This window comes from Halictus rubicundus, chromosome 3, assembly GCF_050948215.1.
Source record: "Halictus rubicundus isolate RS-2024b chromosome 3, iyHalRubi1_principal, whole genome shotgun sequence".
Taxonomy (NCBI): Eukaryota; Metazoa; Arthropoda; class Insecta; order Hymenoptera; family Halictidae; genus Halictus; species Halictus rubicundus.
Window position 1 is genome coordinate 1,537,028 of NC_135151.1, and position 17,836 is coordinate 1,554,863.

The 17,836-nt window shown below is 42.4% G+C and overlaps 1 protein-coding gene across 5 annotated transcripts in view; it reads right to left on the reverse strand.

Annotated features, from left to right (window-relative positions):
• Gish (casein kinase I gish) overlaps window positions 1–17,836 on the reverse strand; it is a 129,481-nt gene that overhangs the window by 11,760 nt on the left and 99,885 nt on the right. For all 5 annotated transcript variants that reach the window (XM_076784682.1, XM_076784681.1, XM_076784680.1 and 2 more), the window contains exons 2-5: window positions 4,541–4,581; window positions 3,525–3,594; window positions 2,832–2,980; window positions 580–814 (exon numbers count right to left, since the gene is read on the reverse strand). In XM_076784682.1, coding sequence (XP_076640797.1) covers window positions 580–814; window positions 2,832–2,980; window positions 3,525–3,594; window positions 4,541–4,581 — 495 coding nt within the window. The remainder of the gene's footprint in view (window positions 1–579; window positions 815–2,831; window positions 2,981–3,524; window positions 3,595–4,540; window positions 4,582–17,836) is intronic.

The following is a 17,836-nucleotide window of genomic DNA, read 5'->3' on the forward strand; positions in this document are numbered from 1 at the left end:
TTCTGGAAATTAGTAGCTTTGAATGGAATCTGAGATATTCAATGAACAATACTATGGCAACATTACATAATTATTACTAGACTAAGGATTTTATGCATTTAAGATAAAAATGAATGAAATACAAAACTGTGAAGACTGTAGAAACATTTCTGAATATTGTTACACTATGTCTGACTTATTGAAAGGATTAAAAGAAGAAATACATTTACAGAAAAACATTGATGGACGTCTTTTTCATGAATATTTTAAAATATCTTCGTTTTATGGATCTATTGTACAGATTCTACAATATCTGTCTCATAGGAACACATTCTGAACAAGTTTCTGATGACGTTTCGCTCTATAGAAGATTCACAGGAACAGATATCTTCTAAAATGAAGCAAGTTTGACAGGTTCGAAAGTTAGAAACAAAAGTCTACTTCTGGCTGCCCATTCCGATCCCCGATTGTATTCGCGTTTCTAATTGACGTCGCCGTGCTGCACGCACGATAGACTCGTTATTCAGGATAAATATCGTCTTGATTCTTATCAAGGTGTTGTATAGAGTCTCGTTGATAGGCAACGTGATGGGTGGTTACCTTTTCCAAGGTGCGTGTTGATGCTCATGTAACGCGCCGTCCCCGTCAGGCTTTTGTGTTCCCGATACGGTATGTGCTTGTTCGTTTCCAGGTCTATGTACTCTTTGGCCAGTCCGAAGTCGATGATGTGGACGATCTTCTCCCGTTTGGTTGTGCATCGCCCGATCAGGAAGTTCTCCGGCTTGATGTCCCGGTAGATCAAGTGTCGACTGTGAACGTACTCTATCCTATGGAGCTGCGCAGACAGGTTCGATCGATCAATCATTAAGTCTCCTTCACTCTATGATCACTAATCTAAACTACATTAACCCTTTGCACTCGAAACTATTTTAATTCCAACGTCAAGAAGTTTCTCTCGACCCCGAATATTTTCAGTCTTATCTTTTTTTACATTATGCAGATGAAATTGAACCTGTTTTCTCAGGTAACATTTGAATTTTTAACAATTTATAGAATATAGACGAATTTCATAATATTATATTATATTTTAGTAACGCCTTAGAGTCGCCGTTCGATTGCAAAAGGTTAATCTCTGATTGACGCTTTTCAATGTAAATCGTGTCTGAATGGTCTAAAATAGGGTCCCGCTAACTACGTGTACAGTTATTAATAGACTGCGGATCTTTCTGCATTTATGGCTTCTGAAAATTTTCAAAAACTACTCTAATATAAAATTCTACAGAATGTAGTACGATTTTTATTTATTTCAGATCTACAACGGTGATTTTCATGTACCACTGAAAATTCGATTTTATTTGTTTCCGCTTTCCTAAAATATGCCTATAAAAATTGAAAATTGCATAAACATCCGCAGTCTAGTTATTAATCTTTCTGATTGCGAGTGCAAGCCTACTCTCAAACAGTTTTCCTTTTCAAAGCTGTTTTTTCTCGGTGGCCTCTTCCGCTAGCTCAATTTCCAAGTGTAATTGCGTGTGCAGTGAATCTTAAAAAGCGAGACTGAAAATAAAGTAACTGAACAATTGCGAAAGTGTGATCTCAAGCTATTTTCACTAATCTGAGCGAATGTGTCCCAAAAAATCGTAGCAAAATTCTCTGGATCCGATCCGTATCGGAAACAACGAAAACCATTAAACCGAATAAATACTTCAAGAGTTTTAAAAGAGAACATTCACCAGATATCTTCTATTAACGTGACCCATGAAAATTTTAAGAGTGGATTTATGATTGTACAGCGAACGATACGCGGGATTCCGGGCCGCTGAACGAATTTCAGCGACGAATGCGATCGGCGAGCGTGGAATCACGAGCATTGTCCATTATGCATTGTTCATTGTCGTTTTGCAAAACGCAGCCGTGCTCCGTTTGTCGGAGAGCGGCGAGGAGCTTAGCGCGCGTTTAAATTCGAATTTAGAATCGAGAGAAATCCTCTCGAGTTTCACGGATTAATTGGTTAACTATCAATTCCGACGATCGTTTCGGTGTCGAAGGCTTCCTTTGTGGTCAAAGCGATTGACGTTTGTGTCTGAGCGCAGTCGACACGGTTCCCTTGGTCACCGGAAACGCTGTCCACGATGAAACTGACGCTTTAACTCTCCGCAGGGACAATCTCGTAGATCCCCGCTTTCGTAGATTACGAACAAGCCCAGAAATTTCTTGGCAATTTTTCCGAGCACATTTTTCGGGACCGCTCAACTAAACCTATCGATTGTCTTATTGAACGCAGCGGACTCCAACCGTTTCAAAAGACTGTACATGTCTCACAGTAAATATGCAACAAATTAAAAAGAAAAAACTGCACACTCAATGCCAAAGAAGATATACACAGTGAATCCAAAAAGTATCTGAACACTGAATTTCTTATTTTTGAAGAGTTGCGACAGTTTGGTAAAGAAAAATAGTACAACAATCAACTTGGACACGTTTTAAAGCTTGAGGGCTTTAGTTTCGCTGTATATCGTTCATTTGCGCCTAAGATATTTCAGCATGATGTCCAGTGAATCCAAAAAAATACTGGAACACTAAATTTCCGAGTTTCCAAACATTGTCAACATTGAATCTGTGATAATTTGGTTAAGAAACATAGTATAACAATGAACCTAGACTCATTTTAAAGCTTGAAGCGCCTCTAGTTTCAAAAGCTATTGTTCATTGTTTTTTCTACAATATTTTGCATGATATAGCAGGCGATAAACTGTAAATTGACTCTCCGAAATCTGGATTGTTGGCAAAGTTTTTGGAAATCTGGGTCGGGACAGCCCCAGCATGGCAGAGGAAGGATCAATGGTGCTCACCAGTTGTGTGGCGATGTTCAGAACGGTCTTCAGGGTAAACCTCCTCCCGCAGAGGTCGAACAGGTCCTCCAAACTCGGGCCAAGCAGCTCCATCACCAAGGCGTTGAACTTCCCGCATGGGCCGAAGTAATATACTTCCGGAATACCCTCTGAGAGCATTTCACGAAATAATAAACGAGTCAAAATGCTGAGTATTCGATGCAGAACTTCGCGGAATGATTTATTTGTTCGCGCTCCGAAAGGCGGAAGCGAGCGATAGTTTCGAAATGGACTTCAATCGTTGCAAAGAAAAGTGCGTCGAAAAGATACTTTGCTTGTGCATTAAGTCCTTAAATCTCTGTATTTAAGATTTCTGTATACGAACTACTAGTCAAACGTCGATTTAAAAATCGGTAGATAATCTGTGATGTTCCAGGAAAATTTAGAAAATACAGTGGTTTCTCTATATATGTCGCCAAGGCCTGGATGATAAACGTCGCGGAATTATCCCCACTACCTTATACGCCGAGGGGTGTAAACATAACACGGCTGGGGTATGTTTTTGAACGATACAGTACGCTGACGAGACCCGTGTTGTTGACATATATCGAGAATTCACTGTAATCTGTAGCGTTTCCGAAAGGTAAATTTCTGATCAATGTTCGAGTCTATGAATATTGTTGAGTGTTATGGGATTACAATGAATGTACTCACCGTGTGAACCTAATAATTTGTAAAACCTATATTCTAAGTGCAGCTGTGGCGCCTTCGACCTCATTGGTTCCTGCAAAACCGAAAGAAAGGCCCGAATTAAAGATGGAAATCTATTGCTCCGCGTTTAGAAATCTTGAATAAGTAAAAACAATTCGCAAATGATCTGTTCGTTCGCTTCTTCGACGCAAAGCAAAATGATCGAACGTGAATATTTCATTCCGGGCCAAACCGACCCCGCGGGGGGGGGGGGGGCGAATAATTAAACTCCATTTCTCATTAATTTTAATTTAACCCTGCACGCTCCGGAGCAATATTTCAGTCGGTGTTCTCGCGGAAGTCCATATCTCTCGACATTCTTTATTATGAATCGCGACGGAAAGAAAATGTCTCCGGAAAAACGCGTTTCAGCGAGAAAAGTTGCAACTGCCTTGCTGATTGCTGGCGTCTTTAAAAAATGAAAGAATGGAAGTCGCTTGTACATCCGTCCAGCAAAAACGCGTCGAAATCGAAGTCGTAAATTAAAACCTTGCTGTCATCTGTCCGACATTGTGTTGTTAAAAAATATTATTAAAATTGTTCCCTTACTGAAATCAGGCTCAAAATGTCGAAATAAAGGCGGACAGACGACAAGACTGGTACGAAAGTATTATATTATATCATGAAAAAAAATAAGTGGTTCACCATTGAAATTATGTGATTGTTGTCGACTAATTTATCAAGAATTTTATAAATAAACAAAAGTCAGGAGATAAAGTATAAAACAGTGGAAAGATTAAAAGAATTGAATTACAGCAAATTTGTCTCCTACTAAAGAACATATTGCAAACAATTGTAAAAATTGTAGGAAAATATTATTGTGACATCGATTGATATAAAATTGTAAGACAAGAATCATCGAATAAATGAAAACAACGGAGATTGAAAGAATATAACATGCTCGAACCGCGCAGGGTTCATTGTAATCGGATCGGGTACCGATCGGGAGAACGCTCTGTGATAAATGTTGCTCGACTTACCATTTTAATTGCTACATGCTCGTTATTGTAGAGGTTTTTCCCTGCGAACAGAAAGAGAAGGAAAAGGTCAGTAGACGTGCGGAACGATAGCGCGGCAATTACGTGTGTCGCGCGCCAACAAGCTTATTAATACTTTTCCCGCGAGCGCCATTGGCACCTAACGCGCGCCGCGTTGTAAATATTTAATTACAATCCTCGCGACTGTTTTACGCAATCGCGGATATCATTCTGGGTGTGTCCCGCGGCCTGCGCCGATCGCTCTCTCATTAGGCTAAACGCTAATAAACGCACCGGAGGTTGTACCGATTATCGCGGACACCGCTAACGACGGTGTCTGCTCGCGTAATTGTCTCCGAGAACTCTGCGAAGCCAAACGATGCACAAAAAAATTGTAGAAGATATCGTGTCCCATTCTGTAGATTGCGTTCGTCGTCGCTGACATTTTTCTTTGCGAAATGCTAAAGCAACTTCTTAACGCGTACGCTTGGCAACGTCACACGTGACGTTCGCAGCTTATCTTGCAGTTTATCTAAAGATAGACAAGTTAATTTTATACACCTTGCTATTCAACAATGGAACTACCGGAAGGGTTAAAACGAACCATTTCAGACTTTTTATTGCATTAGGAAATTCGCATCGGACACCATCAAGTGTACTTGCGGTTACAGGACTCGTCCAAATGATGGGTATGAAATTTTGTAATTTACAAATTATTCAATAGATTTGTCCCTTTCGACATGTATTATAGGTAGACTGTGGATTTTATGCATTCACAGCAAAATTTAATTGATCGAACGTTTAAAGAACTGTTGCTATCATTGAGCAACCAACGTTAAGATTATAGCAGACGATTTACCGGGGATTACAGATCGGATTTAGGGTGCACGGTAGCATGTAACGATGGAACGCTATACTCGAGGTTTCCGTGGCGCGACGTATGATCGGTGGAGAGGTTTATCCAGCAATAAAAAGGTGGTGCACTTGTCCTCGGCGATCCTTTCGCCGCGGAACGGCTACAACGACACGATCCAATTCCAGTAAGAAGATGCCCTGACAATGGAAAATATGTTAGAGGGAAGCGGCGAGATCCGCGGGAATTACTGCGGCTCCGAATACCGTGGAAAAATTGATTCGTCCTCGAAAATAGGCCGGCTCCCACAGCTGGGACGAGAAATTCCGTGAGGTATTCCAGGAACGTACCGCTTCCAACCGTTCGCGTCCAATTCTGGGCCTAGAATCTCACGTTCTCCTTCTAGTCATCGATCGGTGGTTGATTATCATAATCAAAACCAATCGCTTGGATTAGCTGCTCTTCGATCATCTCGAGAATTTTTATGTTTCAGAGAAGTTCGAATTAACAAGTAATGTGACAATGACGCAACTGAATCATACAGAAACAATTTTATCCCCCCCCCCGCCCCGCGGTACCAGCGAGTTCATTATCACCGTGTTGATTGCCGAGCCAACATCCCAAAAACTCCGCAAAATCAAAGGAAGTTTAAAGAATGTATAAATAGTGTTGCACATTAGAATTGTGGTAAACATTAATTGTCGAAGACGAGTTGTGTCACCCACGCATAATCGATGCAACAGTCAACTTGTTCATAAGATCGAGACACTGGATTTAGACACCTGCTGCAGGCTTTGCCTCAGATTTCCTTTCTAATCGATTTATCGGATTGAGCTATAAATAGCATGCGGATGTTTATGCATGTATAGTATGTGCGAAGGTGAAAAAAACGGTCCGATGAAAATTGTTGTCGAGTTCGACATGCTGTGTCAGTTACGATTTAACGAGAGCAATTCATACGAACATTTCAAATGTGTAAGATCAATTCAGCAGTCTAGTTACAACAAACCGTTTACTCAGAAATCAAAAGTTCCAACTTGAACACCTTCTCCATTACTGTAATGTATGATCAATTTTGTTTCTAGAAATCTGGGTTAGGGTAGTAGGTCTCATGAATTTATAAACAATTCGTGAACATGACATGTAGTTTTCTAACGATCGAAACAAATATTTAACATCCTCCGGGGTACAAGAATGTTCAGTTTCGGCAGATTTCTCGTAGCCATCACTACCTCTTCCATAAAAGAGACATTATCGCCGTTCCCTCTCGATAATTGCGAGCATGCAAATAGTATGCGAATCTCGGAAATATCTCGACAAAATTGCAGACAATTCGCAAAAGGGACTTGTCGCAGCCACCACGAATGCCACATCGAAAATCGGTAATTAAACTTCGCCTTCGACGGCGTTTATCCGTATTGCGGATATTACGTATTCCGATAATTCCGAGCAAGGTGGGGAAGATACCTCGAGGCACAAACCGATCGGCGGATAATATCTCGGTCCGATTAATTGTTTAATTAAGCGTGGCCGATCTATGGCCCGCATTCGCTTCCATTCCCATCGATTGCCGCGTGTATCTCTCTTTTTCTCTCGATCGGAGGCAGAATATCCGCTGGGAAGATCGCGGATCGCTGGATTCTGGATCTAGGGATTAATGCGCGCCGAGGTAATGGAAAGCTTCCCGGAACGAAAATGTGGCGAGCTATTTGCTAAAAAACTCACTCTGTTCGTATCAATTTTTACTGGATTCATATTGCCTTCCGAATGTTCGTTTTTCTCGGGAATCATAAAAATAATGTTGGGAATGTGTTCTGCAATATTTTGCAGAGATACCTATTAATTTTCACAGACAAAATTGTTCCTCTCTTTTTCGCGATGCTTCGATGAGCTTAATTAGAACACATTCTTCTGTGTGAAAAACTCCCTTTGAAATGACTGTTTGCAATTGATTAAAAAATCCTTCTCCACGGGCTAAAAATTCGGAAACATAATTTATTACCGTCAGTGACATTATAGACTATGGCACGCAGCTTTAAATAAGTAGTAAAATCACCTTTAATTAGCAGATACATAAATCACCTCTGAGAAACATTTTTTGATGTTTGATTAATTGTGCGATGATAGAACTGATTAGATCAACAGTTACTTCCACCGTTTGTTCGAAAGCTTCAAAAGCAAAGTGAATAAGCCAGTGATCCACGATCCGGCCGCGAGCACGCATTATGCTCGATTCACTCGATTCACTCGGCTCGATTCGCTCGGCACGTGAGATCCGGCACTGATTCATCGCGGCGGCGCACTCGTCGATTACATTCCCGCTTGATACGTTCGAGATCCGCGATCGCAATTGCAATTGTCGTCCTTAATCGCTCGGGTTCACGTGAGCCTGGCGAATCGCGCGACCACGAGACTCTGCCTTGGTATTCTCAGCTGATCGCTCGCTTGCTCACGTGTCTCAATCGTTTTCCGAGCGAGTAAGTCACGCGAGTCTGACGAAAATCGTTCTGGCTATTCGAAAGATTGAAAGCTATTGTCTGCCGAGGCTGCGGACAAGGATGAGCGATCGATACCTTTCTCTCCGTAACCTTCTGTCTCTGATCGTTCTGTGCTTTCTGTGCGTACTTGTGGTTTCGCCATTGCTCTCGATATTGTATTAGTACCTTCATTTACACTTTTTTTCTCCCTTTTTGTTCCCTATCCTTTAACTAACCCCTAGTCTCCTCCCCTTTCTAGGGTGCATCCCCCCCGCTTTAGTCGCGGGCACGCTCCTTTCGACTCACAGACCTCTCCCCTTTAGCAGCAATGTACTCTTCTATTTCTAATCATAAACTCCCCTTTTCCTAGGCATCTATGCTTCCCCCTCTAGTCATGGATCCTCCCCTCTCTAGTCTTGGGCACACCCTTTTTCATTTACAGACCTTTCACTTGTTTTTCCACTTATAGACCCCCCCTTTATAGTCATGGACACGCCCCTTTCCACTCACCGATCCTCCCCTTTCTAGTCATGGACACGCCCCTTTCCACTCACCGATCCTCCCCTTTTTAGTCATGGACACGCCCCTTCACACTCCGACACCCTCCCATTTGTAGTTATGTACTCTTTCCTTTCTAATCATAAGGAATTCCTTTTCTAGGCATATATCACTTACGGATCCACCCCTTTCTAGGATGTATTTTCACCTGTCTAGACTTGGACACGCTCTTTCCGCACTTACAGGCCCACGCTTTGTAGTTATGCGTCATTCTCCCTCTAATCACGAATGCTCTCCTCTCTAGCAGTGTACCATTTACAGATTCACCCCTTTCTAGGTGGAACCTTCCCCCCTCTAAACTTGGACACGCCCTTTGCCACTTATAGCTCCACCCATTTCTAGTCCTGTACGCCTGGGCTTCTTCATGAATGGTAGTAAACGTATTAAGATCCATGAAAAAGAATTTAAGCTGTCCCAGAGAAGTTGTATAAAGGCAATTTTTAATAGAAACAGAAACTTGTTTCTTTCGTTAATAATTTAAATGAATCGAAAATAGTACATCGATGTTGTTACACCCTTTTAATCTATCTGCTGTTCTAGCATAAGTAATAATATTAGTAAAATATTATCCACCACCTATTGACGAAACTTAGAAGGTTTTATGCTACTCTGTCATCTCGTCTGTCCATGAACCACCGTTTCTACTTACTCCGTTTCTAACATGCCGAGCCTCGACCGAACGAAATGCGCATCAGCACTTTCCATCCACATTTTTGCATAAACAACGCTCGTCCCGCGCCACTTCGATCACACCTTCGAAAGCAAGAAGCTGGATGATTTGAAAAACCTTAACGATCCCCATTAGCATGGCCACGCAATTAAACCATTTTTTGAACCATTAGCCGGAGAAAGCGAGGAACAGCGGACCATGGAACGCTAAACCAGAGGAAGAGCTCGCCGAACAATCTGTTATACGACTTCAGGAAACATAAAAGGATCGGCGCGGCGCTCGATCCGCGGCCACTGGAGGGTTAAATCGACAAACAACTTTCCTTTCCTCTGTAACAGGGTCTACTGTGTATATCCCCGTGCCCCGGCAAAAGGCCGCCACTTCTCACAGAAGTTCGAATTCGCCGTTCCCGGACATCGAAGTTCCCCGAGGTCGATAGGCAAAAGAGTCAAGGCGCTTTTCTCGGGGCCGATATCCCTGGGAACTGAATGGACTGCCAGTTTGCCGGCCACTTTCTCCCGCTTTCGATCGCAGAGCTTCCAGACGATCGGCGCCCATTACACGACACGAGGATTACGAAACCATCCCATCCGGCCAGTTTGTTTTTCGTACGGTTTCGCGCTCAGCTCCGCTCGGCGACGCGCGAAAACTCGTTTAAAATTTGATCGCGCGCGACACCCTCCACAATTTTGCCGTACCGGCCATTAGCAAGATTACCTAATTGTGAATTAACCGTACGAACACCTCCTCGCTCCTCGTGTTCTCCGCTGAAAACTGGCAGTTGATTGTTTCGTGCACCAGAAACTCGATCGATGAGAAGCACACCATGTGGAATTAGATACAATATCGGTGAGACGATGCTAATCAAATTACTCTTTTTCTTTTTGTTAACGATTATTTTCTCATGGAAGCTTTACCAACATACTAATCACATTCTCCTAATTAAAACGAGTCCAAACACGATCCAGCTTGGACTATATTTACCTGTACAATTCACGTCTCAGTGAAATCAAGGGCATCGGTTCGGATAATCGAGGTTCTACTATATCGTGGTTTACTCAGGTAAATGTGTATCGAGTTGTATCGTGCTGGGTATCATTTTAAGCAGAAAAATGTCACGCGTGCGATGGTAACATCTTCATAAGAAGATAATCGACAATTAAGAAGTTACGTCACCTGAAAAGGAATAGTGTCCGTAGTCTGAACACGTTGCAGTAAATCTAGACTCTAAGTTCTTTAGATCAAGACGAATTCGATTAACGAAAGATAGATAGATGAAAGCACGATCTATCAAAGAATATAAGAAAAAGCCGAAAAATATGAACAATCAAGAAATACCAGATATGTGCTGAACTATTCAACCGAAGAACGGACGAGTGTATCGGCCGAAAAATCGCGGTATCTTCGAAAGATGTTTCCGCAACACTGGCGACAGCGGAACAATGGTTGCGTTCATTCAGTGTTCCCAGCAACGGGGACAACGTTTTCAAACGCAGGCGTGTTAACACCCGTTAAGGTCCCGGCCAAAGCGATTGTGGAACGCGTCTATCGGAATTGCCACTCGGCGTTGATTCGTTCGGTGTGTGCTCGACGTCTTTGGCCTGGCGACGAGACCGGTGTACACAGGGAACCCTTTGTGACGCGCGCCTAACCGATAATTAGAGTCAGAGTTAAGTGTACACGTTTGATAATTAGAGCCGGAGTAAGACCATTACGCGGCGCGCCGACGAAGTACGAATTGCTGCTGCTCAAGCGATAAGACTTTGCCGAAACCCGGATTGCGATCCAATAAGACTTATGCTCGCGCAGCTACTTTACCGATTACGGTTGCAATTTGCATGGCTGGGTCCGTGGAAATCTTTATGTTCCAATTTTATGTTACATATTTTTTAATGCACCTCCTTCGGCTCAACGTTGAAATCTCTCACCAACTTCGTATAGCTATTTATGACTATTTTGACTAGTTTTATCATTTTTTTACTACTTAATGATATATAAGGGTTGAATATTACGCCCTTTCTGTTTTGAATGATCGTCGATCGATGTACCAACTACGTTTTCGTTAATTACTTGATTGTCATTGCCCACGTTTCCCATATATCCTACAGTAGAGGACAGAAAGAGATTTTGAGAAAGAAAAATATTTCAAGAGTTCATAATAGAATTAGCTCGTTCGAAATTATGCTTTGAATCGGGTTAGGTATATATCTTTAGAAAGAAAAATACTTACAGTAACACTAGCGGTGCTAATTAACTACGTATTATAATTTAGGTCCAACCTAGACCCAAGTCGAAATTTGTTGACACAATTAGAGTAGGGCCCAGGTGAAGGAACCTAATTTCTTTGCGAGACATTCGGTCGGTATGGCGAGATAATAAATACAACGAGAGCACGAACAGGAGCTTCAGCAGAGTGTTTGACGCTCGAAAAATATCCCCGAGTGGTCCAAGAGCGAAATTAATTTGAAAGGCAGCTGGTTCGCCGGCTATTCTCCCAATGTTCTTGCGCTCTTTGACCAAAATCAAACGTTATGGTTGCGAATGGGGTTCTTGTATAACCGGCAAATCCTAGTACTGGCAAACCTGACTAGCTTAGTTAATGGCAAAGTTGAGAACGTCTACAGTTCTAACAGGGGCAAGCAAATGCAGCAGGACTCCATTTATCCTAATTGGATCGTGCGGATAATAAGGGTCAACCGATATCCCTTTCAACATAGTACAGTACAGTACAGTACAGTTCGTTCCGTTCGTTCGCATAATAGAAGCTAGAAATAAGAGCTCCGGTGTTTGGAAAGCCTGATTACAAGATTAGCTCGACTAAATGCAGCACTGCTGTAAAATCATTTCATCCACGTCAACGGCGAAACGTCGCCGGCTAATAATCTAGACTCTGTTTACGAGAATCGTGTCCTATATTATGCTACACGGGTTTATTTAATAAAACCGCACGTCCCAGTTGGGGGACTTCCCTGATAAAATCGGAAGACTGATTTTATAATCTACCATCCAAGAAAATTCTATTTTGCTGGATTTTTTGTTGGATAACATCCTAGACCGGTCGCAACAAATGCGAAATGTTCACGATGTTGCAGTTTACACGAAACTAGACAAATGAATTCTATCCTTTATTTTTAAAATCGTACAACATAGCGTAATGCGAACATGTGTGTATTATAGAACAGTGTATGTAATCATCTGCAGGGAAGCATGTATGTCGAAAGTAAAAAAATTGCTAGATAAAAACATATTGATTCTGTCTATCTATAGGGTAAAACTATACAATACGTCCCGGTTGACAAAACGCCTCACCATTGTATTACGCATATAAGTAAGTATACGCCGTTGCAAAGGACACGATCGAACCTACGTAATTATTACATTTCATCGAAAAATATTCAAAACTTTCGAATTTCGGCTTCTGAACAATTTGCGGTGAGTACTAAACAAATTCAGCTTTCTAAGTCGCTATTTCTTGTATGATAAATTAACCTATATGTTTCAAAAGTAGAAAAACTGACCTCTTCAAATCGATATTACCCACGCCTCCTGTCAATGCCTTATTGTCTTTACGCCAAGGCGTTTTGTATCCAAGAATTTACAAAACGCCCCAATCGTTATTGGATAATACGCCCCACCTTCAAAATCATATTGTTTATGTATTATGACGCATTTTTTTTTTTCTTAATTGTTAATAGAAATGCCGTGTAAATATGTAAGGACTACATTAAGGGCATCATGGTCTGAGAAAGATCTCAATGAGGCAATGGAGAAGGTAAAAATCAAACAAATGGGAGTTAACGAAGCTTCTAGATTGTTCAGTATACCTTCAAGGACTCTAAGGAGGCATATTAGTACAGGAAAATCTAAAGTTCCTTTACGTCGTTCAACAGTTCTTGGCAAAGAACATGCTAAACAGAACACTGTTCTTTAGAACATACTAAAGATTTAGCCAAGAATAAACGTCCTGAAAAGAAACCAAAGGCAAAAAAAAGCATGGAAATACTAAACCAAAGACAAAAAGAAGTAAGAATAGAACATCTTCTTCTAAAAGTAGCAATGAGATAGCAGTGAATAAGGATACTTCAGAAGAAGAAATTTCCGATGAAGACACTAATAAGTGCGTAGAGTGTACTGAATACTATTATTGTACTAAATCAACAGAAGACTGGATACAATGTACATCATGTTTAGCTTGGTTACATGAGTTCCGTACAATGTACAATCCTTTTTGCAATCGTTGTGGTTGGAAAGGCAAAAGAGCAGCCCTTAATAAGAAATAATATAATTGCATTAGATACTACTCTATTTTTGTTCGTAACTATAGTATTTGTTGCTTTTGTTTAAACTTTTATAATACTTTATTAAGCGTAATATACCTAAAGTAGTGAATAATTTATGTAGAGGCGTATTGTCACATGAATGAGGCATTTTACGCGTCTACTGTGTTACAATACTTTCTATTACGTTTTGTTCATGATCAAGGAATAGTTGTGTAGAGAAATGAACAATTTATGTGATTTGACAGATAAAATAAAAAATTACTGAGAAATATTTTTTTATTGATTTTTCTTTAAAAATGGGGCGTATTGTATAGTTTTACCCTATTGATGGATACCTGTTTGAAGCAACCTTTCAGTCGAATTCAGAGCAGGCCTTGGCATCGGCAAGCGTGATCCAGTTAGGGGCGGCTCGTTTCGCGAATAATCTACTTTCTGGACGGCGTAGAAGCGAGTCGCGAATCTGCGAATCCAATTAGGGGATTCATCGAGGAAACATCGCGGAAACTACAGGCTAGAGAATCGAAAGGCCGGCGGCGTGATACTCGAAGGCGATCGGTCGCGGTACCGGTCTGGAAAGAAACGAGCAATCAATTTGCTCTCGTGGCCGGTAGCTTTGCATTACCGGCTTCCGAGCTCGCTGATAACGGCCACGGCAAAGCATAAAAGGGCCCAGCGAAGCGGCAGACGAATTCTCGGGGCGAGAAAAATTCCTCGGGCTCTCTCCTCCACCCCCTAGAACTGCTCGTGCGAGAAACTGATCGATCAAGGCCTTCGCGTAAATAACTGAATGTGTCTCCGAGAGACGATGCGACCTCTCCCTTCGGACCTTCGCGAGAAAATATCCTTTCGACGCGCTTCGGAAAATAAACGACCAGGAAATTCGAATTATTGAATCTGCAAACAGAATAAGGAAGCTTCGAGTCATCTCTAGACTGGGGATATTTATGCAAAATCATTTTTCCAGTTACTTAAGAACGTTATCCTTCCTTCGATAATTTTCCCAGGTCGAAAGTAATGATGCTGTTCGATTCAATCTTTACACTGTGTCGAATTGTAACTACTTATTTTTGTCATAAACGACAGTGGAAGGATTAAAAGAGGTTGAGAATATCAAAACATTTTCTGCGACTTAATAAAACCATATAAAGGGAGAAATAAATTCCAATTTGGTTACTACTTCTCGCAACGAACGCAAACCATTTTTATTTTGCACAAAGACCCGCAGTCTATTAATCACAAGAACCTCCCTAATGCGCAAACAATGTTGCTAATACCTACACGCGTTTCGTAAATTCTGTTTGACATCTTCGTCCGTGAGTCCGACTCGATTTTCCAAAGCAAGGGGTTAATTAGGCTGATTAATCCCGGTTCCACGACCACAACTGTGAATTACAAGAGCGGTAGACGCTTCGCGAGGATGCACTCGGTATGCAGAGCATTCTGCACGAGCTCTAAAATATTATCCACGGCCGGAGAGACATCGGATACAGTTCCTGGCGCTTGGTATCCCAGCCACTCGTAAACTTTCCCGTCCGCGCCGCTCAAACAAACGCGTTAGCAACAGTTTATCCATGGACGCGGTTGTTTTCGAGGCTGGTCCCGTCCAGAACTTTCGCCGGAAACTTCGAGGAACGTTTCCGCGTCCGCCGGTGCCTGTCCTTGATACCAGCGGATTTATTTTTCGTCAGACAGCCATGAGTTATTCGCTCGATGACGATGAGACTCTTGTCGCGTTCTTCGCGTACCTGACACGCGAGCGTGACAAAATGTCTGGCGAATTTGACCGGCGGCTTGCAGAAGAGCCGGGAGACCTTGACGAATTTTTCTTGTGTTGGATTCGGCACGCCGAGATCGCGGATGCATCATAATGGGAGGGATGAACGTGGAGAGCTCTGAGAGGGCGTGGTCTCCTGTGTATAGAGTACTCCCCAGGGCGTGGTTTTGTTTTCCTCTCAATCTAGAGTGCTCGGGAAGGCGTGGTTTTGCTATTGTTTCAATGTGGAGTTCCCTGCAAGGACGTAGCTGAGAGTACCCCTGAGGGCATGGTTTCGTTGTACTTTCAATCTAGAGTGCCCAGGGAGGACGTGGTTTTATGGCTCTCTCTGCAGAGGGCTGTGATGGGCGTGGTTTCTTTGGATTTTAAATCTAGAGTGTTCTGAGAGGGCGTGGCTTCAATGCTCTATACATACGAGTACTCCAACAAGCGTGGTTTTATTGATTACTCAATCTAAAGTGTTCGGACAGGATGCGGCCACAGTGCTCTGGAATTTTAGTGTCAAAAGAAGGTGTGGTTTCATTATTTGTTGCGTGAAGGGAACTGTGGGGCGTGGTTTCGTTGCTTTCCACTTATAAAAGGCGTAGTTTTGTTTGATCCCTCTTTGTCGAGAGCCCTAAGAGGCGTGGTTTTGTTTGCCCTACTTTAACGAAGGCCCTAAAAAGCGTACTTCGTTCACCCTTCGTTGTCAACGGCCCTAATGTTGAGACTGATGAGAGTAAATTATGTCCATAAGTATTTGAAGAAATCAAATTCGCCGGACACCGACATTAATCGAGAACGCTACTGCCTGCCAATTCGACGAGACACGGGACATCTGACAACCGAAATGCGAGATTGCTCTCGATATTATCGCTGTTTGGATCAGCGTGGCAAATTGTATTCTACAAAGCTGTCCAGCAGCTTTATCAATTTTATTTCTATTTCCTAAGCGCTCCTTCGAGCAAATACTGCAGTCTAGCAAACAGACAAAAACTTGGGGACCGTGATAAGCTTTCCAGGTAGAAACCTTGTCGCGAGTAAACGATGACAAATTTTCATGGATGCTTTGTATCATTTTTCCTGTAACCTTGGGACAAAGAGCATTTATTCTACTTTTTCCTCTGTTATGAAGAACTATCTTTCGTTTTATTGAATCGCTAATTTTCTTCAGTACAGAGATTAACCTAATTTCCTTATTGAGAACACAGGAATACGAAAACACATTTTTAAGGAAATATGAAGGCACGAAGATAACGTATCTCTATCGTATCGATCGGCGGTACGTGGGAAAACAAATCGACCGTTCAATCTCCGTACACGGTGGAACGAGTCGCCCCAAGAAAATACATACCTCGCAGCCCTAAATTTCCCCGATAATCCGTATCAATATTTAACCGGTCAAATATTTTGTTTTGACTGCCGCGATCCACTCGAGAGCGAGCCACGCTCGGCAAGCCAGACGTGAGCACCTATAACGCGTTCGGAAAAACACGTGAAATATTGAATTCCACGGGGAATCATCGTCACGGATAATTAATGAACTACCGGGGCTGTATTTACAACGGATGTAACTGAATCGGACTCGTCGAAACAAATATCCCCGTGATGCTAGCCGGCCGGTCTTTATTTTTACGCGGCAAAACAATTCGCGATACGTACCAGTCATTAGCACACGCTAATTAACGCTGTTCGCTCGAACTAAATTCGCACAAAATTTGTTCTAAGTAATTCCAGTGAATTAACAAGGGATTCAGCGATCACAAAATCAGATGAAATCAAAACTTTCACCTTCCACTCACATATAGTTTTCCTGAACAATACATCTTTCATTCCCAGGTCTGATTTCTCGTTGTTCTGGGCTTCCGAAAAATCTGAAATAATACAGAGCCATATTGTCGGCGAAGGGTTAACAAAGCAAACCTGGGTGATTAAGAATTTGACATTCATTGCTTTCTGAATCTTCTGACGTTTCGCAGATCGCGAGCAAATTTGATAGAACCGATCTATCAAGATTCAATTTCAATTCAATTTCAATTCAATTTCAATTCGAAAAGTGTAAAGTATGAGTGACGGGGAACGTGTTACAACAGAGGAAAGATTATACCACTCCAATTAATGCCTCGGGAGTAAACGGATAATAACATTCTCGGTCCCAGACGAGTCCTGGCTCGGAGACAAGCATCTCGGGGCGAGAGCGGCGTCTCATTTTCCGAGCTACGTCACTTCCGACCGCGAGGAGAAAAGTAAATCTGCGTCAGGACAGATTTCGCCAGCATCGCCGCTTTTTAATTATCCCCGTCGAAGGATTTTCTATTCTCGCTTGTTATCTCTGTTCCGCCGGCGGCGAGTCCCGCAAGATGCAATAATCATCCTGGCTTCTGATTCGCGTTCATCCTCCAGCAAGGTAGAAAGATCCTTGCTCGGTCGAGCATTCGAAGTAACTCGCGAATTTTCGCTGTTCTCGCTCGCCGAATTCATTTCCGGCGGGGTATAGAGGGGAAAAGGGATGGAGTTCGAGGAGGATGAGGGATAACGCTCGTGGAACACTGATAATCCCGTTATTAACATCGCGGCGGATCCGTGCTCGAACCCAGACCAACGAAAGTGAACGCACCTCGCCGGAAGTTCGAAAGAAATCCGCTGGCAGCCGGCCAAAAGCTTGCGGACAGCTAAGCTACGGCCGACAATGGAGAACCAGTTTTACT